The sequence below is a fragment of the Oncorhynchus nerka genome, linkage group LG8 (assembly GCF_034236695.1).
Source record: "Oncorhynchus nerka isolate Pitt River linkage group LG8, Oner_Uvic_2.0, whole genome shotgun sequence".
NCBI lineage: Eukaryota > Metazoa > Chordata > Actinopteri > Salmoniformes > Salmonidae > Oncorhynchus > Oncorhynchus nerka.
This window is the reverse complement of record NC_088403.1, coordinates 28,001,353-28,028,021: the sequence shown is the minus strand read 5'-3', so window position 1 is coordinate 28,028,021 and position 26,669 is coordinate 28,001,353. Positions and strand designations below refer to the sequence as shown.

General features: G+C 42.6%; 1 protein-coding gene and 1 pseudogene across 1 annotated transcript in view; both read left to right on the top strand.

Annotated features, from left to right (window-relative positions):
* Positions 1-26,297, top strand: part of LOC115118241 (solute carrier family 41 member 2-like) — a 35,086-nt gene extending 8,789 nt beyond the window's left edge. The window contains exons 9-11 of the mRNA XM_029646815.2: positions 1,656-1,787; positions 2,027-2,175; positions 24,819-26,297. Of these exons, the coding sequence (XP_029502675.1) occupies positions 1,656-1,787; positions 2,027-2,175; positions 24,819-25,004 (467 nt within the window). The 3' untranslated portion in view covers positions 25,005-26,297. The remainder of the gene's footprint in view (positions 1-1,655; positions 1,788-2,026; positions 2,176-24,818) is intronic.
* Positions 4,853-6,086, top strand: LOC135572905 (zinc-binding protein A33-like; annotated as a pseudogene).
* Positions 26,298-26,669: the final 372 nt, after the last annotated feature.

Here is a 26,669-nt window from a genome sequence, read left to right as displayed (position 1 = left end):
TTAATTAAACATTGTTAATGAGAGACATTTAACTCAATGGAAGGAGACTGTGTGCCTCTAATCTATGTTACTGCTGAGATGTCTACAAATCAGGAAATGGCTGGGTGATCTGGGAAGTGTGTGTGTGTGTGTGTGTGTGTGGACCACACAGACAAATGACTGGGGCTGGAAAAGGGAGGTTTCCTCACCAACCCTGTAACTATCTGTGATTTACAACACATAGAGGTGGTTACTATCTTATAGGGAGGAGATGACTAGGCTGAGCTTTTCACTCTGAACGTGCACAGTTCCTCTCTTCAAAACTAGACACAGAATATAAGAGGAGATGAGTGAAGCTGGTAAAGGAGAGGAATTGGGGGAATGGGAGAGAAAAAGAAAATAGGGAGATGAGACGAGGAGAGGCATGCAGACAGTCTGTTGTCCCAGAGCTACTCCGATGAGGTGGGATATAGTGGGAGACGGGACCCCCCTGTGGTCTACCCTCACCCCACCCCCCCTCTCCCTCTGTCAGACCCAGTGACCCAAATTACAGCAGCTAGCCCCCCTGCTGAGGTGAAACCATTATACTCCCCAGACCTCTGGATGAGAGGGATTGAGTGGTGGACTGGAGATGGTTGAGAAGTGCAGTGATAGTGAGGGATGTTGCGGAATGAGAAGGGGGGGGGGGAATTAGGCAGGGAGGAGTATGGGGGGGGGCAGGGCATTCTATTTAGCCGCACCACGGAGTAGGTAAATGTCAGTGGAGAGGCAGCAAAGATTGGATTAAGTGGCCATAATCTCTGGGCAGCAGGGGTGTCTGTTCTCATTTAGGCCTGCCTGATTAGGATAACAAGCACAGGAAGGGAGATGAGCCCAGCTACCACAAAATATACCCCTCTCCAAAACACAACCCTTTTGGTACTGTGCCTCTTTGGGTACTCTTTGGAATGCCCAAACTCCCTTTCTGTCTCACTGACCACATCCTCTCTCCTCTACTTTCTGTCAGTGTTGTCTCTCATACACTATTTTGGGTTGGAGTGGTTGTCTGGTCTGCCCACCTGGAAGCTGTGAGTGTTTCTACATGAGCCGTGCTGCGTGGCTAGACTACTCTGAGTCACCTGTGTGTGTGTGGATATAAATTGCCTTGTCCTGCTGTTCTCATGAGCAATGTTCATCTGCTTGATACAAATTACAATCTATATGACGAAGCTGAGCAGTATTAGATGGGGCACGCTGTCAGTCTTTATTTTTTCCCTCTTTCTCCCTACTTTCCCTGTCTTTGTCTATCCCCACCTCTCATTTTTTTTTCTCGCTTTCTCTCTGTAATGCAGTTTTCCCACACAGTAATATGTATTAATTATGTCTCCGACAGTGGTGATGCATCACTGCTGTCTCATGCTCCTACTGGTTGAGAAGGCTGCATTCCAAACCAAAACTCACACCCTTCCCTCTGTCCTAATGGATCTAGAAGGACGTAATATGACAAACTACAGTACATCCCTGCTCTTTGGAGGGAGAGGTTGCGTTACCTCAGATCTGTGACTGGAAGGCATCAACTGTTTAGGGAAGGATACAAATCTGGGTCCTCGCATTTCTCTCACCCTCGCTTCTGCTCTATACTCAGCTGCCTCCAGTCAACTCCAGCCCTAAGCCTGCCTGTTCTGTCTGTTCTCCAGGTATTGGGGGGAACCTGGTAGCCATCCAGTCTAGCCGTATCTCCACTCACCTCCATTTCCACAGTGCTCCTGGGGAGGTACCAGAGGAAGCCAAAGGCTGCTACTACCCCTGCCGCACCTTCTATGGCACAGGTAAAGCGCCTAACCAATACTCAAACTGTGGAAATGTGATCTGTTTTAAACTGTGCATCCATCCCTCTCGCTGTGATTTTAATACATAAATTGTACAGTAGGTGCTGCAGAAGGTACTATGTTAAGTCACTACCCCATAATTTAGGCTGACAGATACACAGGTTAGGAACCGTCTTAGCATCTGTTTATTGTTAGACTCAGTTGCACAGTTCCAACTCCTCTCGTTTCCTCTCTCTCAGGAGCCAATCACCGTTCGGCCCAGGTGCTGCTCCTATTGGTGCTCCCGGGTCACCTGATCTTCTTGTACACCATCCACCTGATGAAAAGCGGCCACACCACCCTGACGCCTATCTTCATGACCGTCTATCTGGCTGCCGCCCTCTTACAGGTTAGTGGTGTGTGTGTGATGGGGATAGTTCCTTTGCAAACTATCCATAGTCTGCAAATTCCTTTTCCAAATGTGACCATCTGAGCTTGAAATTTCCCTGGCTGACATTACTTTTTATTAAAAGCAGATATTTTGCGAGACACCGCTATTATTGTGACGCTATCACAAGCGAGCTGCGTTCAGAGGCCCTCTTTCACTCGGCTTTCATAACACTTCAACATAAATGAACCACACGCATAATGAACGTCAGCTTAGATGAGTGCTCCTTCCTAAGTGACATTTGAAGAAAAATCAGGTGCGGCAGGAAGCCTACTGGTTAAGAACGTTGGGCCAATAACTAGAAAGGTGGCTGGTTTGAATCCCCAAGCCCGCCTAGGTGAAAAATCTGTCGACGTGCCCTTGCGCAAGGTACTTAACCGTAATTGCTCCTGTAGATCGCTCTGGATAAGAGCGTTTGCTAAATGACTAAAATGTAAATGTAGAAGTGTGTGTATCCTAAGCATTCCTAGAGCTCGGTGTTTTTTTTCCTGAAGACGTCTGACTTGTGTGTTTTACCGCTTTGATTGCATTAGGATCGATTTATGGAAGCAAAGGCTCATAATGTGAATTGGTGCTTTTACTATAGGTGTGCCATGGCATGTCACGACTGTCTGGAGTGAACATATTTTCTAGGTGTGCATTTTCTCTCCAACTATCTTCTTTTAAAGTTGTTTGTTGTACACAGCAAGGCCTAACTGCCTCCGTGGAACTTAGCTTTGATAGTCTGGGGTCAATGTTTACTCACTACAAATGGTCTTTATAGGAAATGAAGACATATGTTAGTTGCCATTTCTCTTCATCTTCACTAGTGAGCCTTTAAACTGAAGAGGGGGAAAAAATCATATATCATCATATCATAAGGTACTTTGAGCAGGAGGGTATCTGATTATTATTTATTTTTTTAACTAGGCAAGTTAGTTAACCTGTTTGGGATAGGGGGCAGTATTTTCACGTCCGGATGAAAACCGTGCCCAAAGTAAACTGCCTGCTACTCAGGCCCAGAAGCTAGGATATGCATGTTATTAGTAGATTTGGATAGAAAACACTCTGAAGAAGAGGTCGACCGATTATGATTTTTCAATGCTAATACCGATTTATTGGAGGACCAAAAAATCCGATGCCGATTAATCGTCTGATTTCTTCTTTTTGTTGTTGTAATAATGACAATTACAACAATACTGAATTAACACTTATTTTAACTTAATATAATACATCAATAAAATCAATTTAGCCTCAAATAAATAATGAAACATGTTTAAATAATGCAAAAACAAAGTGTTGGAAAAGAAAGTAAAAGTGCAATATGTGCTATGTATGAAAGCTAACGTTTAAGTTCCTTGCTCAGAACATGAGAACATATGAAAGCTGGTGGTTCCCTTTTTAACATGAGTCTTCAATATTCTCAGGTAAGACATTTTAGGTTGTAGTTATTATAGGAATTATAGGACTATTTCCCTCTATACCATTTGTATTTCATTAACCTTTGACTATTGGATGTTCTTATAGGCACTTTAGTATTGCCAGTGTCGAGGCAGGTCGTTATCGCGTTGGACTAGTTAACTGTAAGGTTGCAAGACTGGATCCCCCGAGCTGACAAGGTAAAAATCTATCTTTCTGGCCCTGAACGAGGCAGTTAACCCACCGTTCGTTCCTAGGCCGTCATTGAAAATAAGAATGTTTTCTTAACTGACTTGCCTCGTTAAATAAAGATTAAATAAAGGTGTGAAAAAAGGAGAAAATCGGCAAAATCGGTGTCCAAAAATACAGATTTCTGGTTGTTATGAAAACTTGAAATCGGCCCTAATTTATCGGCCATTCTGATTAATCGGTCGACCTCTACTCTGAAGTTTCTAAAACTGTTTGAATGATGTCTGTGAGTATAACAGAACTTATTTGGCAGGCGGAACCCCGAGGACAAACCATCCAGGAAAAAAAAAAAATTGAGGTCACTCTCTTTTCAATGGGTTTTCATTGGGAATCTAGAATTCTAAGGCAGTTGCTTGCAATTCCTATCGCTTCCACTGGATGTCAAGTCTTTAGAAATTGGTTGATGTTTTTCCTTTGTGTAATGAAGTAGCCCTGTTCAGAACAAGGGTCGAGTGAAGTGTACTGTTTTGATAGAGGTTTGTGACCTGAAAAGCACGCTCCACTTTGTTTTCCTCCAGTATTGAACATAGTTTATTCTGTCTTAAATTTTATCGATTATTTACATTGAATACCTAATGTTCTATTAGGAAAGTTGTTTGGACAAAGAATACAGGTAACTTATGAGATATTTTGTAGTCATGTTGCGCGAGTTGGAACCTGTTTTTCTGGAGCAAACGTGCCAAATAAATTGACATTGGATATATAACAACGGAAATAATCGAACAAAAGGACCAGTTGTGATGTTTATGGGACACATTGGAGTGCCAACAAAAGAAGATCTTCAAAGGTAAGGCATGAATTATATACTTATTTCTGAGTTTCGTGTCGCGCCTGGCGGGTTGAATTATGATTGTCTGTCTTTGTTTGATGGGGTGCTATCCACAGATAATAGTATGGTTTGCTTTCACCGTGTCAATTCTGCACTGAGACGGACCACAAGACTCATGACACTGTCCCTCTAGAGGAAGAGCGTGGAGAGAGGAAGGATTAGCTGAAGACTACTGTGGCAGAAGTGCAGCAGATGATCCAGGAGAGACTGAAGAAGGTTCAGGAGATCAAACACTCGGTAGATCTCAGCAAGAGAGAAGCAGAGCGAGAGAGATCAGACAGTCTACAGGTCTTCACTGCTCTGGTTCGCTCCATTGAGAGAAGTCAGGCTGAGCTCATTGAGGAGAAGCTGAAAGCAGCAGAGAGGCAGGCTGAAGGGCTCATTAAAGAACTGGAGCAGGAAATCACTGAGCTACAGAGGAGAAACACTGAGTTGGAGCAGCTCTCACACACTGAGGACCACCTCCACCTCCTACAGAGCTTCCCACCCTGTGCACCCCTCCACCCATCAATAACTGGTCTGAGATCAGTGTTAATAGTCATCTGTGTGTGGGGACTGTGAAGAGAGCTGTATCTCAACTGGAGGAGACACTGAATAAACAGATGGAGAAGCTGCCTGAAGTCAAACTGAAGAGGATTCAGCAGTATGCAGTGGATGTGACTCTGGATCCTGATACAAGATTGACACATCCCTACCTCATCATGGCTGAGGATAGAAAACAAGTGAAACATGGAGATACAAAACAGGATCTTCCCGACAACCCAGAGAGGTTCAATCTTGATATCTATGTATTGGGAAAGGAGGGCTTCTCCTCAGTTAGATTTGACAATGAGGTGATGGTTAAGGGGAAGACTGACTGGGATTTAGGAGTGGCCAGAGAGTCCATCAACAGGAAGGGGGATATCACACTGAGTGCTGAGAATGGATACTGGGCTCTGTGGCTGAAGAATGGAGAATACGAGGCTCTTGCTAAACCCAGTGTCCTGCTCTCCCTGAGAGAGAGGCCCCAGAAGGTGGTGTTTGTTGATTATGAGGAGGGTCAGGTCTCTTTTTATGATGAGGAGGCCAGGTCTCTACTCTTTCACTGGCTGCACCACTGATAAACTCTATCCATTTTTCTGCCCATCTTAATGATGATGGTGAAAACTCTACCCCTCTGATCATCTCTCCTGTCAATTACACCGACTGAGTTTAACCTTAAAGTATAGTTGATGGGCATTCTTTGGAGGAGACTGCAGTGTCATATGAATGTCACAAATGGTTGTTTATGTCCTTATACTCAATGATATCTAGTCTCTCTCTCTCATTGTTGTTATGAAAAATCAAAGCAGTAAATGTATCCCCACTCCCTAAAACGTTGTAATAAATCATTCCTTAATAAAATGCTTATAGAAAAGGGTTTCTAGGGCATTTATTTTCCGTATTTACATGTAATGCCATAGCCACTCTCACAGGGGACAATGAGGAATTCTCTCTTTCTCTCAATGCTATTTATAGGAATGATATACTTCTCCTTTTAAAGTAGCTTGAATCAGGGGAACTTGATACTTAGTCTGGGGTTGTGGTCTCCCATTGTGCTAGTGGTAAGTCCTCGCATTGCTTTCCATGTCTTTACTACTTCATCCAGTAACTTGTGTCCGAGATGGGATAGTGCATTTGTTTCAAAAGGGAGAGGTTTGCCGTGGTTGTCCTGGGAGAGGACTTGAAACAAGGTGCATAGGCATGCTTCCCAAAGGAGGGGGTTGCAACTATCCACCTCATTTTCAAACATTGCTATGGGCACAGCTAAACAACGGAAGTGATAAATTCAACTTCTTCTGCTTTACTGCAGTGCAGCAGTGGCAACCTCTGTGGGTGACTATTGCCAGATTAAATTATTTTAAGGAGTCAATTTAGAGCATAAAAGTCAAGTAAGCCTAAACTAGTGTAAGTGTAATGTCATATTTATTTAATTCACATTAGCTAGGCCTACTAGTTCTGTTGCGATAACGTTAGTTGTGTCAGAGTTAAGGGCCATGCACACCTGTATTTGGGGAGTTTCTCCCAGTCTTCTCTGCAGATACTCTCAAGCCCTGTCAGGTTGGATGGGGAGCGTCACTGCATAGCTATTTTCAGTTGTCTCCGGAGATGTTTGATCTGGTTCAAGTCTGGGATCTGGCTGGGCCACTCCAGGACATTCAGAGACTTGTCCCGAAGCCACTCCTGCTTTGTCTTGGCTGTGTGCTTAGGGTCGTTGTCCTGTTGGAAGGTGAACCTTCACCCCAGTCTGAGGTCCTGAGTGCTCTTGAGCAGGTTTTCATCAACGATCTCTCTGTACTTTGCTTCGTTCATCTTTCCCTCGATTCTGACTAGTCTCCCAGTCCCTGCCAATGTTGAATATCTACACAACATGATGCTGCCACCACCATGCTTCACCGTACAGATGGTGCCAGGTTTCTTCCAGACGTGATGCTTGGCATTCAGGCGAAGGAGTTCAATCTTGGTTTCATCAGACCAGAGAATCTTGTTTCTCATGGTCTGAGGGTCTTTAGGTGTCTTTTGGCAAACTCCAAGCAGGCTGTCACGTGCCTTTGGCCAGACGGATGCCACTCCTCAGTAAATCTACCATAAAGGCCTGCTTGGTAGAGTGCTGCAGAGATGGTTGTCTTCTGGAAGGTTCTCCCATCTCCATAGAGGAACTCAAGAGCTCTGTCAGTGACCCTCTGGTTCTTGGTCACCTCCCTGACCAAGGCCCTTCTCTACTGATTGCTCAGTTTGGCCAGGAGGCCAGCTCTAGGAAGAGTCTTGGTGGTTCCAAACTTCTTCCATTGAAGAATGACAGAGTACTGTGTTCTTGTGGACCTTCAATTCAGCAGAAACTTTTTGGCACCCTTACCCAGATCTGTGGACTGTTCCCTCAACCTCATGGCCTTGTTTTTGCTCTGACATGCACTGTCAACTCTGGGAGCTTATATAGACAGGTGTGTGCCTTTCCAAACTATATCCAATCAATTTAATTTACCATAGGTGGACTCCAAGTTGTAGAAACATCTTAGGGATGATCAATGGAAAGAGGATGCACCTGAGCTCAATTTCGAGTCTCATAGCAAGTGGTCTGAATACTTTTGTAAAGGTATTTCAGTTTTTTATTTGTAATAGATTTGCTAAACATGTCTGGACTTGCTTTGTCATTATGGGGTGTTATGTGTGTAGATTGCTGAGGGAAAAAATGTATTTAGTCAATTTTAGAAAAAGCCTGTAACGTAACAAAATGTGGAAAAATTCAAGGAGTCTGAATACTTTCCTAAGGCACTGTATAAAACGTTGGTGACCATCCACACTAGAGGAAAGATTATTGTTCTACAGTCCTACACCTGTCAATCAACTGATCAATGCATCCTACTGCATGCTGCATATTAATAAGGTGGTAACTCAAGCCCATTCGGTGCTTTCAGGGTGTGTTCATCGTCATAGTGACAACTGAAAATAATGTCAATGTACATGTAGGCCTAATAACAAAAATTGTATGTACAGTTCCTTCAGAAAGTATGATCTTTTCCCCCTTGACTTTTTCAATAATAGTGGTTAACGTTATATATATTTTTGTGTGACTACCCCGTCTACCACACATACAATTATCTGTATGGTCCCTCAATCGAGTACAAAGACCTGGGACGTTTTCCAATGCTTCGAAAAGAAGGACCATACAGGAAGGGGGGGGGGGGGGGGGCATAGTGAAGTTATTAATTAGGCTTTTGATGGAGTATCACTACACCAGGTGGCGTGTATTCATGGACACCAAGGGAAGCCAGGCTTGACCAAAAATGTACAAATAAATTATGCACAGGGACACAATTTTTTCTTCAATTCGTAAGAGGCTGAGTGTATCTCACCAGAGAAAGCATTTGAGCGAGCAAAACGGTGCCCCTCTGTCTTTGTATGTGTAGGCCATCTATCTGATACTGTCGGGTCCAAAAGAGTATGTCATTGTTGCCGCATTGAATAAAAGGGAAGCCAGCGAGCATTTGGCCTCCCTTGATGATGTAAATCAATAACAATAATAGCCAATCAGAGTTGAACTAAACTGAGTGAGCTCAACTGTGAATGGTCCTGGTGCACCAAAAAAAGGGAAGCCAGTTTGGATTTGGCTTCACTCCAATCACATCGAGAGCATACGTCATTGACCAAAACTCATTGTGCAGCTAGTTGTCTTGTTGTCCTCCAGTGGCTAGCTAGCTAAAATTGTCCCTTTCCTAAATTAGCCATGGATGGGGATAGGGATTTGGACTTGTGGTTTTAGTTTATTCTCCGTACTGACCAATAATTATAAAGGCGATTCAGATCCAACCATAAATTCATACATTGTGCCCCTGGCCTGCGAGGATAGAAGATTAATATGTTCATTTTTTTCATTACTTAACTAAGCAAGTTGATTCTTATTTACAATGCCTACATGTACAGTTGAAGTCAGAAGTTTACATACACCTTAGCCAAATACATTTAATCCTAGCAAAAATTCCCTGACTTAGGTCAGTTAGGATCACCACTTTATTTTAAGAATGTGAAATGTCAGAATAATAAGTGATTTATTTCAGCTTTTATTTCTTTCATCACATTCCCAGTGGGTCAGAAGTTTACATACACTCAATTAGTGTTTGGTAGCATTGCCTTTAAATTGTTTAACTTGGTTCAAACATTTCGGGTAGCCTTCCACAAGCTTCCCACAATAAGTTGGGTGAATTTTGGCCCAATCCTCCTGACAGCTGGTGTAACAGTTGGGTTTGTAGGCCTCCTTGCTCGCACACGCTTTTTCAGTTCTGCCCACAGATATTCTATAGGATTGAGGTCAGGGTTTTGTGATGGCCACTCCAATACCTTGGCTTTGTTGTCCTTAAGCCATTTTGTCACAATTTTGGAAGTATGCTTGGGGTCATTGTCCATTTGGAAGACTCATTTGCGACCAAGCTTTAACTTCCTGACTGATGTCTTGTGATGTTGCTTCAATATATCCACCAAATTTTCCTACCTCATGATGCCATCTATTTTGTGAAGTGCACCAGTCCCTCCTGCAGCAAAGCACCCCCACAACATGATGCTGCCATTTGTCCCCATGTGCAGTTGCAAGCCGTAGTTTGGCTTTTTTATGGTGGTTTTGGAGCAGAGGCTTCTTCCTTGCTGAGCAACCTTTCAGGTTATGTTGATACAGGACCTGTTTTACTGTGGATATACAGTGCCTTGCGAAAGTATTCGGCCCCCTTGAACTTTGCGACCTTTTGCCACATTTCAGGCTTCAAACAAAAGATATAAAACTGTATTTTTTTGTGAAGAATCAACAACAAGTGGGACACAATCATGAAGTGGAACGACATTTATTGGATATTTCAAACTTTTTTTAACAAATCAAAAACTGAAAAATTGGGCGTGCAAAATTATTCAGCCCCCTTAAGTTAATACTTTGTAGCGCCACTTTGCTGCGATTACAGCTGTAAGTCGCTTGGGGTATGTCTCTATCAGTTTTGCACATCGAGAGACTGAAATTTGTTCCCATTCCTCCTTGCAAAACAGCTCGAGCTCAGTGAGGTTGGATGGAGAGCATTTGAACAGCAGTTTTCAGTTCTTTCCACAGATTCTCGATTGGATTCAGGTCTGGACTTTGACTTGGCCATTCTAACACCTGGATATGTTTATTTTTGAACCATTCCATTGTAGATTTTGCTTTATGTTTTGGATCATTGTCTTGTTGGAAGACAAATCTCCGTCCCAGTCTCAGGTCTTTTGCAGTCTCCATCAGGTTTTCTTCCAGAATGGTCCTGTATTTGGCTCCATCCATCTTCCCATCAATTTTAACCATCTTCCCTGTCCCTGCTGAAGAAAAGCAGGCCAAACCATGATGCTGCCACCACCATGTTTGACAGAGGGGATGGTGTGTTCAGGGTGATGACTGTGTTGCTTTTACGCCAAACATAACGTTTTGCATTGTTGCCAAAAAGTTAAATTTTGGTTTCATCTGACCAGAACACCTTCTTCCACATGTTTGGTGTGTCTCCCAGGTGGCTTGTGGCAAACTTTAAACAACACTTTTTATGGATATCTTTAAGAAATGGCTTTCTTCTTGCCACTCTTCCATAAAGGCCAGATTTGTGCAATATACGACTGATTGTTGTCCTATGGACAGAGTCTCCCACCTCAGCTGTAGATCTCTGCAGTTCATCCAGAGTGATCATGGGCCTCTTGGCTGCATCTCTGATCAGTCTTCTCCTTGTATGAGCTGAAAGTTTAGAGGGACGGCCAGGTCTTGGTAGATTTGCAGTGGTCTGATACTCCTTCCATTTTAATATTATCGCTTGCACAGTGCTCCTTGGGATGTTTAAAGCTTGGGAAATCTTTTTGTATCCAAATCCGGCTTTAAACTTCTTCACAACAGTATCTCGGACCTGCCTGGTGTGTTTCTTGTTCTTCATGATGCTCTCTGCGCTTTTAACGGACCTCTGAGACTATCACAGTGCAGGTGCATTTATACGGAGACTTGATTACACACAGGTGGATTGTATTTATCATCATTAGTCATTTAGGTCAACATTGGATCATTCAGAGATCCTCACTGAACTTCTGGAGAGAGTTTGCTGCACTGAAAGTAAAGGGGCTGAATAATTTTGCACGCCCAATTTTTCAGTTTTTGATTTGTTAAAAAAGTTTGAAATATCCAATAAATGTCGTTCCACTTCATGATTGTGTCCCACTTGTTGTTGATTCTTCACAAAAAAATACAGTTTTATATCTTTATGTTTGAAGCCTGAAATGTGGCAAAAGTTCGCAAAGTTCAAGGGGGCTGAATACTTTCGCAAGGCACTGTAGATACTTTTTTGCCTGTTTCCTCCAGCATCTTCACAAGGTCCTTTGCTGTTGTTCTGGGATTGATTTGCTCTTTTCACACCAAAATAAGTTAATCTCTAGGAGACAGAATGCGTCTCCTTCCTGAGCTGTTGCCGGCTGCGTGGTCCCAGGGTGTTTATACTTGCGTACTATTTTTTTTATGCACATGAACGTGGTACCTTCAGGCATTTGGAAATTGCTCCTAAGGATGAACCAGACTTTTTCTGAAGTCTTGGCGGATTTCTTTAGATTTTCCCATGATGTCAAGCAAAGAGGCATTGAGTTTGAAGTTAGGCCTTGAAATGCATCCAAAGGTACACCTCCAATAGGCTAATTGACATAATTTGAGTCAATCAGAAGCTTCTAAAGCCATGACATACATTTCTGGACTTTTCCTATTTGTTTAAAGGCACAGTCAATTTAGTGTATGTAAACTTCTGACTGGAATTGTGAAACAGTGAAATAATCTGTCTGTAAACAATTGTTGTGAAAATGACTTGTGTCATGCACAAAGTAGATGTCCTAACCGACTTGCCAAAACTATAGTTTGTTAACAAGAAATTTGTGGAGTGGTTGAAAAACTCATTTTAATGACTTCCGACTTAAACTGTACATGCATGCATGTACTAAATTATCACAACACAGGTTGTAATATGGCTTTTTTTCTGGCTTGGCTTCCCCATTGATTTTTACCAACTCGCCGCTACTGGTCATTAGAAAGATACAGGCATCCTGTCTAACTCAGTTGCCGAAGAGGAAGGAAACTGCTCTGGGATTTCACCGTGGGACTAATGGTGGTTTTAAAACAGAGTTTAATGGCTGTGGTATGAGAGAACTGAGGATGGATCAACATTGTAGTTACTCAAAAATACTAACCTAAATGACAGAGTGAAACAAAGGAAGCCTGTACATGCATCCTGTTTGCAATAAGGCACTAAAGTGAAGTGGCAAACAAATGAACTTTTTGTACTGAATACAAAGCATTATGTTTTGGGCCAACACAGCACATCAGAGTACTACTCTTCATATTTTCAAACATGGTGGTGGCTGCATCATGTTATGGGTATACTTGTCATCGGCAAGAACTATGCAGTGTTTTAGGTTAAAAATAAACAGAATATAGCTATAAGCGCAGGCAAAAACCTTTCCATAAGACACTTCAGCTTTCATCAGAACAATAACCTAAAACACAACGCCAAATCTACACGGGTTGCTTACCAAGATGACATTGAATGTTCCTGAGAGGCTTAGTTACAGTTTTGGCTTAAATAGGCTTGAAAATCTATGGCAAGACTTGAAAGTGGCTGTCTAGAAATGATCAACAATCAACTTGACAGAGCTTGAAGAATTTTACGAAGAATAATGGGCAGATATTGTACATTCCAGTTGGCAAAGCTCTTAGAAACTTACCCCGAAAGACTGACAGCTGTAATCGCAGCCGAAGGTGCTTCTACAAAGTATTTACTCAGGGGTGTGAATACTTATATAAATTAGATTTCTGTGTTTAATTTTCAATAAATTAGCTACATTTTTCTAAAAACATGTTTTCACTTTGTCGTTATGGGGTATTGTGTGTAGATGGGTGAGAGATTTAATCAATTTTGAATTCAGGCTGTAACATACAATGTTCCCTACATTATTCATCTCATATGTATACGTATATACTGTACTCTATCATCTACTGCATCCTTATGTAATACATGTATCACTAGCCACTTTAACTATGCCACTTTGGTTACATACTCATCTCATATGTATATACTGCACTCAATACCATCTACTGTATCTTGCCTATGCCGCTCTGTACCATCACTCATTCATATATCTTTATGTACATATTCTTTATCCCCTTACACTTGTGTCTATTTTGGAATTGTTAGCTATATTACTTGTTGGTTATTACTGCATTGTCGGAACTAGAAGCACAAGCATTTCGCTACACTCACATTAACATCTGCTAACCATGTGTATGTGACAAATAAAATTTGATAACACAACAAAATGTGGAATAAGTCAAGGGGTTTGAATACTTTCTCAAGGCACTGTAATCTGTGAAAGAAGTTGACTAGCTTCCTTGCCAGTCTAGGCTACTTCCAGACACCTTGTTAGACTGTTTCAAACTATCTAAAACAGTGAGTGACTATAGCTTTGTACTGTTTCGACAGTGTGAAAGTACAAACACTTCCCACGTTCCAACACACACAAACATATATACAAGGCAGTCACCCAAAGCATGCCTCTAAAACACATCTCATTCAGTCGTTATTCATAATGAGGAGAATTGAAAGCGAGGCTAAATGGTTCCGTATGGCTCAGCTGGTAGAGCATGGTGCTTGCAACGCCAGGGTAGTGGGTCCCATGTTCAGCCCCCTTTAACCTCAGACTCAGATTGTCATACATTACAGGAAGCTAAATGAAATGACACAAATTCATATTTTTTATATTTAATGGCCTTTTTCTGTCACTCTTATTAGGAAAATAAAGCAAGTATTAATGTAATGTCAATTAAATAAGAACAGTTTGATTAAATCGTTCCTAAATAAAATGTTTATAGAAGAGGCTTTTTAATTTTATTTATTTAGACTACAAGGGTCTAGTGTCCTATTGTGCTAGTGCTAAGACCGGATGAAACATCTCTTGCGTTGTCTTCCATGTCTTTACTACTTCACCCTGTAGCTCTGGTGTCAGATGGGATGGTGCCTTTGTGCAATAGTCTGAGTTGTGCCCTGGTAGTCCTTGGAGGGGATTTGACAGAAAGTGCACAGGCATGCTTTCCAAAAGAGGGTGTTACAACTATACCAATGAAAGGTGTACTATGACCACTGCTGTTAGGTTTAACCTTACTAGCACTGAGATGTATGAACAGGAGGCTATGTAATATCAATTGTCCAGTAGATTAGAGCAAAATAAATGGCGATTGAGAGTTTATCGCTGTGTAAAGATTAATTTCAGGTACCTGGCAAAATAAAGGAAACTCCAACTGGGTGTCTTAATAGGGCGTTGACCCGCCAGAACAGCTTCAGTGCACCTTGGCAGGGATCCTACAAGCGTCTGGAACTCTATTATAGGGATGCGAAACCATTTTTCCACAAGAAATTCCATAATTTGGTGGTGGTGGAAAACACTGCCTCAGGCGCCACTCCAGAATCTCCTGTAAGTGTTAAATTGGGTTGAGATCTGATGACTGAGAGGGCATTGGCATATCGTGAAACATCAGCAAGTTGAGCAGTCTTCGTCAGTGAAGCTCCTGCCAAACGTGCCCCAACAATCACCCCTCTTTCAAAGTCACTGAGATCTCCTCTTCTAGCCATGGTAGAAAAAATAATATGCAACTGGGCCTGACCAGCATTTTTATTAGAGGTCGACCGATTAATCGGAATGGCCGATTAACTACGGACGATTTCAAGTTTTCATAATAATCGGAAATCTGTATTTTTGGACAGCGATTTTTTTTTTTTTTTTTTTTTTTTTTTTTTTTTTGCACATTCGCAAAAAAAGACTCGTTGCTCCAACGTGTACCTAACCATAAACATCAATGCCTTTCTTAAAATCAATACACAAGTATACGTTTTTAAACCTGCATATTTAGTTAATATTGCCTGCTAACATTCATTTATTTTAACTAGGTAAATTGTGTCACTTCTCTTGCAACAGAGTTAGGGTATATGCAGCAGTTTGGGCTGCCTGGCTCATTGCGAACTGTGAAGACTATTTCTTCCCAACAAAGACAGACAACTTCGCCAAATGGGGGATGATTTAACAAAGGCGCATTTGCAAAAAAAGCACAATCGTTGCACGACTGTACCTAACCATAAACATCAATGCGTTTCTTAAAATCAATACACAGAAGTTTATATTTTTAAACCTGCATTTTTAGCTAAAAGAAATCCAGGTTAGCAGGCAATATTAAACCAGGGAAATTGTCACTTCTCTTGCGTTCATTGCACGCAGAGTTAGGGTATGCAACAGTTCGGGCTGCCTGGCTCATTGCGAACTAATTTGCCAGAATTTTACGTAATTATGACATAACATTGAAGGTTGTACAATGTAACAGCAATATTTAGACTTAGGGATGCCACCCGTTTAGATAAAATACAGAACGTATTTCACTGAATTAATAAACATTTTGTTTTCGAAATTACATTTCCGGATTCGACCATATTAATGACCAAAGGCTCATATTTCTGTGTGTTATGTTACAAATAAGTCTATGATTTGATAGAGCAGTTTGACTGAGCGATGGTAGGCAGCAGCAGGCTCGTAAGCATTCATTCAAACAGCACTTTTGTGCGTTTTGCCAGCAGCTCTTTGCAATGCTTCAAGCATTGAGCTGTTTATGACTTCAAGCCTATCAACTCCCGAGATTAGGCTGGTGTAACCGATGTGAAATGGCTAGCTAGTTAGCGGGGTGCGCGCTAATAGCATTTCAAACGTCACTCGTTCTGAGACTTGGAGTAGTTGTTCCCCCTGCTTCGGGGGTGGCTGTTGTCGATGTGTTCCTGGTTCGAGCTCAGGTAGGGGCGAGGAGATGGACGGAAGCTATACTGTTACACTGGCAATCCTGAAGTGCCTATAAGAACATCCAATAGTCAAAGGTTAATGAAATACAAATGGTATAGAGAGAAATAGTCCTATAAATACTATATTAACTACAACCTAAAACCTCTTACCTTGGAATATTATATAAAGTCTCATGTTAAAAGGAACCACCAGCTTTCATATGTTCTGAGCAAGGAACATAAACATTAGCTTTTTTTACATGGCACATATTGCACTTTTACTTTCTTCTCCAACACTTTGTTTTTGCATTATTTAAACCAAATTGAACATGTTTCATTATTTATTTGAGGCTAAATTGATTTTTATTGGTGTATTAAATTAGGTTAAAATAAGTGTTCATTCAGTATTGTTGTAATTGTCATTATTAAATCAATTTTTAAAAATCGTCCGATTTAATTGTTATCTGCTTTTTTTGGTTCTCCAATAATCAGTATCGTTATCGGCGTTAAAATCATAATCGGTCGACCTCTAATTTTTATACGCCCCTATGCAGATGTGATGTTAATTCCACACCTGTGTGGATGCACCTGCATTCAATATACTATGTATCCCTCATTTACTTAAGTGTTTCCTTTTATTTTGGCAGTTACCTGTATGTTCCTTTTGAGAGCAGCCATAAGCAGACAGACCGGCAAAGAGGGGGGTTTTGACATCACTATGCTGAAGTAAAAGTAAAGTGGAGATACTTCTATGTCAGACACAACTAAACTTTCCAGTTCTTCAGAAATCTCTCTACAACTACGCAGTGTCTTTTATTCCTGTGGTTCTCTAAGGGCAGTAAGAACAGCATCAACACCAACAGATACTCAATGTTTTACAAGATCAATTGAACTTTGCTATGAACATGGCTTCTCCTGTTTTCTCATATTTGGTTGGTTAAAGCCTTTTTATAACTGTAATGGTCAACCTTTAGAGAATTAGTTTATATTTTTCCCTGTCTGTCTGGATTTGTTCACTGAGCCAGTCTATTCCATGTGGACACAACTTCTGCAAGGCCTGTATCAGAGGATGCTGGGATACCAATGGCCTGAACCAGTGTCATTTATGTAAGGATAAGTTCTACAGAGAACCTGAGCTTCGTGTCAACACAATATTCAGAGAGATTGTAGATGCATTTTAAGAAGATGAGAGTCAAAGGTAAAGATGAGTCCCCTGCCAAGCCCGGAGAAGTGTCCTATGACTTCTGCACGTGGAAGAAGCTCAAGGCTCTGAAGTCCTGTCTGGTGTATCAGACCTCTGATCAACCCTGTGGAGAACCTGGAATACAGGCTGTGTAAGAAGCACGACAGACTCCTGGAGCTGTTCTGTAGAATTGACCAGACATGTGTTTGTGTCATGTGCTTGAAAGCAGGCCTCATGACACTGTCCCTCTAGAGGAAGAGTATGGAGAGAGGAAGGCTCAACTGGGGAAGACTTAGGCAGAGGTTCAGTGGATGTTCCAGGAGAGACTGAGGAATGTTCAGGAGATCAAAGACTCAGTAGATCTCGGCAAGAGAGAGAGATTTCACAGTGTACAGGTCTTCACTGCTCTGGTGCGCTCCATTGAGAGAAGCCAGGCTGAGCTCATTGAGGTGATTGAGGGGGAGCAGAGCAGAGGAGAGAGGCAGGCTGAAGGGCTCATTAAAGAGCAGGAAATACTGAGCTACAGAGGAGAAGCACTGAGGTGGAGCAGCTCTCACACACTGAGGACTACCTCCTCCAGAGCTTTCCATCCCTCTACACCCCTCCACCCACTGCGCCGAGATCAGTGATCTGTGTGTGGGAACTGTAAGGAGAGCTGAGGAACTCTATCCATACTTCTGCCCGAGTAATAATATAAGTGGGGAAAACTCTGCCCCTCTGATCATCACCCCTTTCAATCACCTAATATGACTTTTAATGTCATAACTAAGTGTCAGTTGTGAAGAGAAGGCAGTGTGAAAAATTACTATTTTAAAGGCCCTTTAGTAAGGAGATCTGGTAATCTCTCTGTGACAAAAGTTTGTTTCAATTCATCTTAAATAAAGTAGGATTTATTTTATTTATATGTGATGCAGTCCCCCCCCCCCCCCTCCCCGCCATGCCTTCTATAAAGTGAAAAAGACCTTGTTTGTCTGAGAACATGTACAGTGGGGCAAAAAAGTATTTAGTCAGCCACCAATTGTGCAAGTTCTCCCACTCAAAAAGATGAGGCCTGTAATTTTCATCATAGGTACACTTCAACTATGACAGACAAAATTAGAAAAAAAAAACCAGAAAATCACATTGTAGGATTTTTAATGAATTTATTTGCAATAACAAAAGTTTATCTTTGTTGGCAATGACAGAGGTCAAACGTTTTCTGTAAGTCTTCACAAGGTTTTCACACACACTTGCTTGTATTTTGGCCCATTCCTCTATGCAGATCTCCTCTAGAGCAGTGATGTTTTGGGGCTGTTGCTGGGCAACAGACTTTCAACTCCCTCCAAAGATTTTCTATGCGGTTGAGATCTGGAGACTGGCTAGGCCACTCCAGGACATTGAAATGCTTCTTACGAAGCCACTCCTTCATTGCCCAGGTGGTGTGTTTGGGATCATCGTCATGCTGAAAGACCCAGCCACGTTTCATCTTCAATGTCCTTGCTGATGGAAGGAGGTTTTCACTCAAAATCTCACAATACACGGCCCCATTCATTATTTCCTTTACACGGATCAGTCGTCCTGGTCCCTTTGCAGAAAAACAGCCCCAAAGGATGATGTTTCCACCCCCATGCTTCACAGTAGGTATGGTGTTCTTTGGATGCAACTCAGCATTCGTTGTCCTCCAAACACGACGAGTTGAGTTTTTACCAAAAAGTTATATTTTGGTTTCATCTGACCTTATGACATTCTCCCAATCTTCTTCTGGATCATCCAAATGCTCTCTAGCAAACTTCAGACGGGCCTGGACATGTACTGGCTTAAGCAGGGGGACACGTCTGGCACTGCAGGATTTGAGTCCCTGGCGGCGTAGTGTGTTACTGATGGTAGGCTTTGTTACTTTGGTCCCAGCTCTCTGCAGGTCAATCACTAGGTCCCCCCGTGTGGTTCTGGGATTTTTGCTCACCGTTCTTGTGATCATTTTGACCCCACAGGGTGAGATCTTGCATGGAGCCCCAGATCGAGGGAGATTATCAGTGGTCTTGTATGTCTTCCATTTCCTAATTGCAGATTCAGTCTTCCCAGCCTGGTGCAGGTCTACAATTTTGTTTCTGGTGTCCTTTGACAGCTCTTTGGTCTTGGCCATAGTGGAGTTTGGAGTGTGACTGTTTGAGGTTGTGGACAGGTGTCTTTTATACTGATAACAAGTTCAAACAGGTGCCATTTAATACAGGTAACGAGTGGAGGACAGAGGAGCCTCTTAAAGAAGAAGTTACAGGTCTGTGAGAGCCAGAAATCTTGCTTGTTTGTAGGTGACCAAATACTTATTTTCCACCATAATTTGCAAATAAATTCATTAAAAATCCTACAATGTGATTTTCTGGATTTTTTTTCTCATTTTGTCTGTCATAGTTGAAGTGTACCTATGATGAAAATTACAGGCCTCTCTCATCTTTTTAAGTGGGAGAACTTGCACAATTGGTGGCTGACTAAATACTTTTTTGCCCCACTGTATCTCTGCACTCCCGCTAACAGAGTGGACAGTGGAATCTTTCGAACTAAACTGCTGGTCCTAAATCACTTAAATGTTTCTGTGGCCATGTAACTAGACATGTTGCCCTATGCTTGTGAGCAGCCCCAGTGTACAGTGCCTGTTCAGGCTTTTCTCTCTCTGAGGAGTGGAAAGTTCCCCCCGCTGTGTTTGCTCAGGGTGTTATCTCCCAGTCAGCAGCCTCCCTCTCTCTCTCTCTCTCTCTCTCTCTCTCTCTCTCGCTCTCGCTCTCTAACCCCAGTACACACTCACACCCTCAGCTGCTGCACTCGACTCTGCCCTCTACTAAGAACTGTGTGTTCTCTCCGAGAATTCAACCTCTATCCCTGTCTCCCTCTACTTTAGAGAAATCCCCTTGCTTTCCCACACTTTCCTTGGTAGGATTCTTTAAATGGGGCTTCAGTGGTTTCAGAGATGGCTTCATGCAAATCCGTCTGTGCCTTTCCCACCTTTCAAGCCTGACACAAACCGTACAGAGAGGTCCATCCAGGATCATCAATGTCTTCCACAGTTCGTTAGATCAAAGTAGATCGTTAGAGTGAAGGAACATTTTGTTCTCTGAACACAGAGCCTTGAATTGTGCATCTTGTCTCATACAATCATTGGTTCCTGTAGGTGCTGGGTAGAGATATGAGGGGGAGACGGTCATGACCCCCTCCTTAGACCTTTTGGCAGAACACCCAGAATACATTCTATAAGTTAAGATGGGAGACGTTGCCAGACGCATGCAGGAACAAAACGTTAATTATGAATAACTAATAAGCTAAATCATGCAAATATACAGTGCATTCGGTAAGTATTCATAACCTTTGACTTTTTCCACATTTTGTTCCATCAATCTACACACTATCCCATAATGACAAAGCAAAAACAGATTTTTAGACATGTTTGCAAATGTATTAAAAATAAAAACTTAAATATTACATTTGTATAACTATTCAGACCCTTTACTCAGTACTTTGTTGAAGTACCTTTGGCAGAGGAATGCAGCATCGAGTCATCTTGGATATGACGCTACAAGCTTGGCACACCTGTATTTGGGGAGTTTCTCCCATTCTTCTCTGCAGATCCTCTCAAGCTCTGCCAGGTTGGATGGGGAGCGTCGCTGCATAGCTATTTTCAGGTTTCTTCAGAGATGTTCGATCGGGTTCAAGTCTGGGCTCTGGCTGGGCCACTCGAGGACATTCCGAGACTTGTCTCGAAGCCACTCCTGTGTTGTTTTGGCTTAGGGGCGTTGTCCTGTTGGAAGGTGAACCTTCACCCTAGTCTGAAGTCCTGAGCACTCTGGAGCAGGTTTTCATTGAGCATCTCTCTGTACTTTGCGCCGTTCATCTTTCCCTCGAGCCTGACTAGTCTTCCAGTCCCTGCCGATGCTGCCACCATCATGCTAGCTGTCATGTGCCTTTTACTGAGGAGTGGCTTCTGTCTGGCCACTACCACAAAGGCCTGATTGGTGGTCTGGCCACTCTCCCATCTCCACAGAGGAACTGTAGAGCCATGTCAGAGTGACCATCGTGTTCTGGGTTGCCTTCCTGACCATGCCCCTTCTCCCTCGATAGCTCAGTTTGAGTGGGTGGACAACTCTAGGAAGAGTCTTGATGGTTCCAAACTTCTTTGATTTAAGAATGATGGAGGACACTGTGTACTTGGGGGCCTTCAATGCTGCAGACATTTTGATACCCTTCCCCAGAACTATGCCTCGACACAATCCTGTCTCGAAGCTCTACGGACAATTACTTCGACCCCATGGCTTTGTTTTTGCTCTGACATGCACTGTCAACTGTGGGACCTTCTTATATAGACAGGTGCGTGCCTCAATATCATATAGACAGGTGCGTGCCTCAATATCATATAGACAGGTGTGTGCCTCAATATCAGCATGATCAAATTCAGGCCAATAAGAGGGCCTACCACAACAGGTCTCTCAGTATGACGGCGGTGAAGGACAAGATGCTCCTCTGTCCCACCTCAATTACACACTAACATTTCAAATTCTTTGTTTAGCTAGTGTCATGGAAATTACCACCAGTTACACCTGAAGTAAATCTGAAATGAATCATTCTTTATTAAATCAGCAAGCTGGAGAAGTTCTAACAAACTTAATGCACCAAGTAGTACTTGGTCTGCCAGGAGCTCCGCCGTCCACTTAGTTCTCTTATATACTGCTTACACAAACAAGTTACAGTACATTCGGACCCCTTCCCTTTTTACATTACAGCCTTATTCTAAAATGTATTACATTGTTTTTGCCTACAAAAGCTATACACAAATGACAAAGCAAAAATAGGTTGACATTTTTTAAGATTTAAAAACCAAAAAGAGGCACACACCTGTCTATATAAGAAGGTCCAACAGTTGACAGTGCATGTCAGAGCAAAAACCAAGCCATGAGGTCGAAGGAATTGTCCGTAGAGCTTCGACTTCGAGACAGGATTGTGTCGAGGCATAGTTCTGGGGAAGGGTACCAAAATGTCTGCAGCATTGAAGGCCCTAAAGTACACAGTGTCCTCCATCATTCTTAAATCAAAGAAGTTTGGAACCATCAAGACTCTTCCTAGAGTTGTCCACCCACTCAAACTGAGCTATCTGGGGGAGAAGGGGCATGGTCAGGGAGTTAGAAATTAGCTTTGTTGCTAACTCTGGCGCTTTTATAAATTGATGTTTACCATGAAATCTTGATTCATGCACACTGTCCTGTCAAATAAATAAATAAATACATTTGAGCCAGAATCTACTGTATCGGTCGACCCATCTCCTAATTTCTAATACTGCAAATTTTACCAGCCCTGTCCATTAAGAACAAATTCTTATTTACAATGACGGCCCGGCAAGAAGCCTCCTGTGGGGCAGAGGCCTGGATTTAAAAAAAAAAGAAAAGTAAGACAAGACGGACAACACAGATGGAAGACACTTGAAGGGAGACCGATGGCAACAACACAACCTGGCAGAAAACAGCACGAAGGACAGAAACGGCAGAGACAAAGCACATCACACAAAACAGCTACAAATGTCAGTGAGTGTCTCTAAAACTAGTGTCCAAAGAGTGTCCCAAAACTATCCACTTTAAGTGTTTTGCAGCTCGTTTGTCGCTAGCAGCAGCGAACTGTAAAGAAGAGCGCCCCAGGGATATGTTAGCTTTGGGGACCTTTAACAGAATGTGACTGGAAAACCAGGTGTTGTATGCAGAGGATAACGGGTATCTCAGATAGTGGGAGTGAGGCCTGAGTTTTTTTTATAAATGAGCATCAACCAGTGGATCTTGCGTTGAGTGTGAAGAAATGGCCAGTTAACAGTTGAGTGTAGATCACAGTAATGTCTCCTGTAAGGAGCATTTGTGGCAAATCTGATGGCCGAATGGTAAAGAACATCTAGCCACTCGAGCACCGTTACTGGCCGATCTGTATATTACGTCTCTGTAATCTAGCAAGGGTAGGATGCTCATCTGAATCAAATTTAGTTTGGCAGATGGGGTGATGGAGGTGCGATTACGATACAGAACACCTAGATGTAACCTTAGCCTGCAACTTGGTTATGTGCTCCAGGAAGGACAAAGTACTGTCTAGCCAGAATTGGCTTGTGTGAAAAGGGATGGCAGTGGGAAAGAGGTATCGGATAGGTATGTTTCTGTTGCTCATTCATTCTTCTGGCATTTCGCATCAGTTTTCAAAGCTAATGTATTCAAAGCACACACTTGAAAACAAACTCATTTAAAGACACTCACTTTAGACCAAACACATTCAAAGCGTTTCCTGTGTAAATCTTTTTAATTAGAAAGATGGAGACAAAAGGCTGATGCAGGATCCCATCCAGCCGCAGGACATCAAACAGTGTCTGGTTCTATTCTGGAGAGTCTTCTCCTCCACTCTCTTCTCTGCATTGATTAGACGGCTCTAGTTAATACTGTGGAAGGGGAGGTTTGACGTCGTTCTCTGGTTGTGTTTTGTCTTCTAAACCGTATTTAGACAAAGCGATTTGGGGAGAGTTTGTAAACTATTCTGTTTTATTGTGTGTGTGTGTGTGTGTGTGTGTGTGTGTGTGTGTGAGTTGAATGGGTATTTGGTGGACAGTGACACTCAATAAAAGGACAGAGGGGAAAGAAGATTGCCCTTGATAGACTGAGACAAGCAGAGAGGGCCTTAAGAGGAAGTGTTTGATTCACTGCTCTGTCACAAGTAGTAAAGTCAGTGTTATTTCAGGCTACCTACTTTGCACGCTACCCACTATGTGTGACGAGACAAATAGACTGTCGCGTGACCCTTGGGGGTTTCCATACATAACACGTTCTGCATAGAGACAGACATCTCAAAGCCATCATCCTAGATGGACCGAGGAATTCAGACACCTATGAAACACACATTATTACAAATAATTCCCTCTTTATCCATTTCCCTATAATGTATTTGCTGCCGGTAACATTAGATTTCTCCTTGTTTTCCTTTACATATGGTTATCAGTCGAATGCTTAGTTTTATTCCTTATACTATAGCTGTCATACTGCCCCTCTGTCTCTGGTCGGGCTAATTGCAGTGGGCAGCGTTTCAAGCTCTTTGTTTTTTGGACAGTGAAACAGGAATAACACCAACCACTGGCAGACAGTTTCTTTTCTCTAAATCACAATGGCCCAGCGCTTCTCGCTCTCGCTCTCTCTCTCTCATATTCCTCTCTTCAGCTCAGTTTTCTTTGTGTTTCCATTTGTGTTTCCATGGTGTTTCTTAGAAAATATCTGTGAAGAGGTGTGTGTGTAATGTGGATTTTTGCGCAATTTCTCTCCCTCGCTTCAACTTCTCGGTGGGACGCCACTGTGCTTTGTGAATCACGTGCGTATGTGTGCATCTGTTTTATATTGGGGGTGTGATGTCTTGCATAGCAAACAATTTGGTTTTTGCAATCAGGAATCGCTTACATTGATTTACATGTGTGATGGTAATTGTGTTGCTGTGTGGTCTTTAAGCGAACTAACTTTAAGCTAACAGCTCTCACACTTGTTTCTCTTGTGCAGATTTACATTATGTACAGTAAACTCATTCTGTATATTAAACTCTCTCTCTCTGTGTGTCTCCCTCTCAGGTGTTCCTGTTGCTGTGTATAGCAGACTGGATGGTGTACTCTATGTGGCGTAGTGGTAAAGACCCAGACAGTTTTTCCATCCCCTACCTGACCGCCCTGGGCGACCTCCTGGGCACCGCTCTCCTGGCCCTCAGCTTCCAATTCCTGTGGTACATCGGTGACCAGGACAGCGACGTGGGTGACTGAGATGACCCCTGATCCCTGGTGGAGGGGTCACGCCCGTGCCTCTACCCCAACCCAGAACCCCTACCCCTTCTCCTCCTATTATGCCATGCGGGGTTGTTGCCGTTTAGGCGGTTTGCCTCGCTCAGCTATTGGTCGCTGGAACATTCCTCTGCCTCTCCTATTGGGCAGAGTAGCACTTAACACTATGCTGATTGAGCCAATGAGGAGCTACAGATGTTCATTTGGAAGAAAAAAACTATTATTTGGAAAGACATTTCTCTGCATCTGGTTCCTTTTCTCCATTCAACCAATTGCATTGCATTCTAAAAATCATATGCTTCTTACAGTGAAATTTATTAAGAGATTTGACTGTTGTTGTTTCGTTGCAACAAGTCACTTATATCCAGTGGACACTGCACATATAGCTGGAAGCCTTCAGTTAGTGAGATCTACAGGCTGCGGTGTTTATTCCTGACAGAAGGGAGACGCATGGACAGACAGGGTGGAGAAAGGCCAGGTTACAGGAGGTACACAACTGGCCCTGGACAGCTGGGGCCAGGGTTGCAGTGTTAGTTGCTGGATCAGCTGTTTTAGAGCTGGGATGGAACAAAAGCCTGCACACTATGCTGTTGTTAGACTAGTATTGCCTTCCCCTGGTCTAAAGCTTTATATAGTCTATACCAGAGCACTGAGTCTACTCTCAGCCCAGACGATATGCATCTCACTCTCTTTGGATGCACTTCATATAGTCTCTCATTAAGGTCAGTCACAGATTGAACCTCAGTTGTTTATCTGTTTGGGCTTTCATGTGGCCATCTGTACCCTTAGTTTGGTTTTGCATGACAAATAGAATTGGGGACAGCAGCCTGATCGTGACAGTTAACGGTACTCAAAGGAATGTATTGGATACCTGCTATTTTTATACCTCTCGATATAATGGCGGTCCAGTCACACAGAGTAGGTACTATTCTGGCGTTATACAGTCAGGTCCCGTGTGATCATGTGGTTTTGACCGTGGACGTTTACACGCCACGCACTCTGTTTACACGTATGTACGTATGTTCACTACGGTGGCTCTCTGCCGTTAATATTCCAATGAAATGTGCCTGCGGAGATTCACAGGGTGATGAGATGTTATTCTTTCTGATGCCATATTCCTTTGGTTTTCTGTTGGCTCTGTTGTTGTTTTCTAACCTTCTAATAAAGGGTTCATTTTTTTCATATTCGCAATCTGTTCTCGGAAACGGACCACGAATGACCTTTTTGTGACTCATATAAATGTTTAATAAATAAATAAACGTCCAGCATGAATAAGCTGCTTACAAATGTGTGATTATACTGAGGGAAGATTTGCTGGTCCCCCAGAGAGGTTAATTGGATGTTGTAGTATTAGTGGTTGTTCAGTCAAAGCTCTTGTCTAAAGAGGTTTAGGATGAAATGCCTGTAGACAGGGAAGGACCAGATCAGCTCCGATTGAGACAAATCCGTGTATACCGACACTTCTCTGCAGTAAAGCAATGTTATGATTGAAGTCTACCACACTGTGGTAGAAATATATTGTGTGCTCTTTGGATGCCCTCAGGAGATCACTGGACTGTCTCTATCTCCCCCAGTCTCCATGGTAACACCAGTGTGGTATTTCACCTTTCATGACCTCCACTCGATGAACATGCCTACACACACACA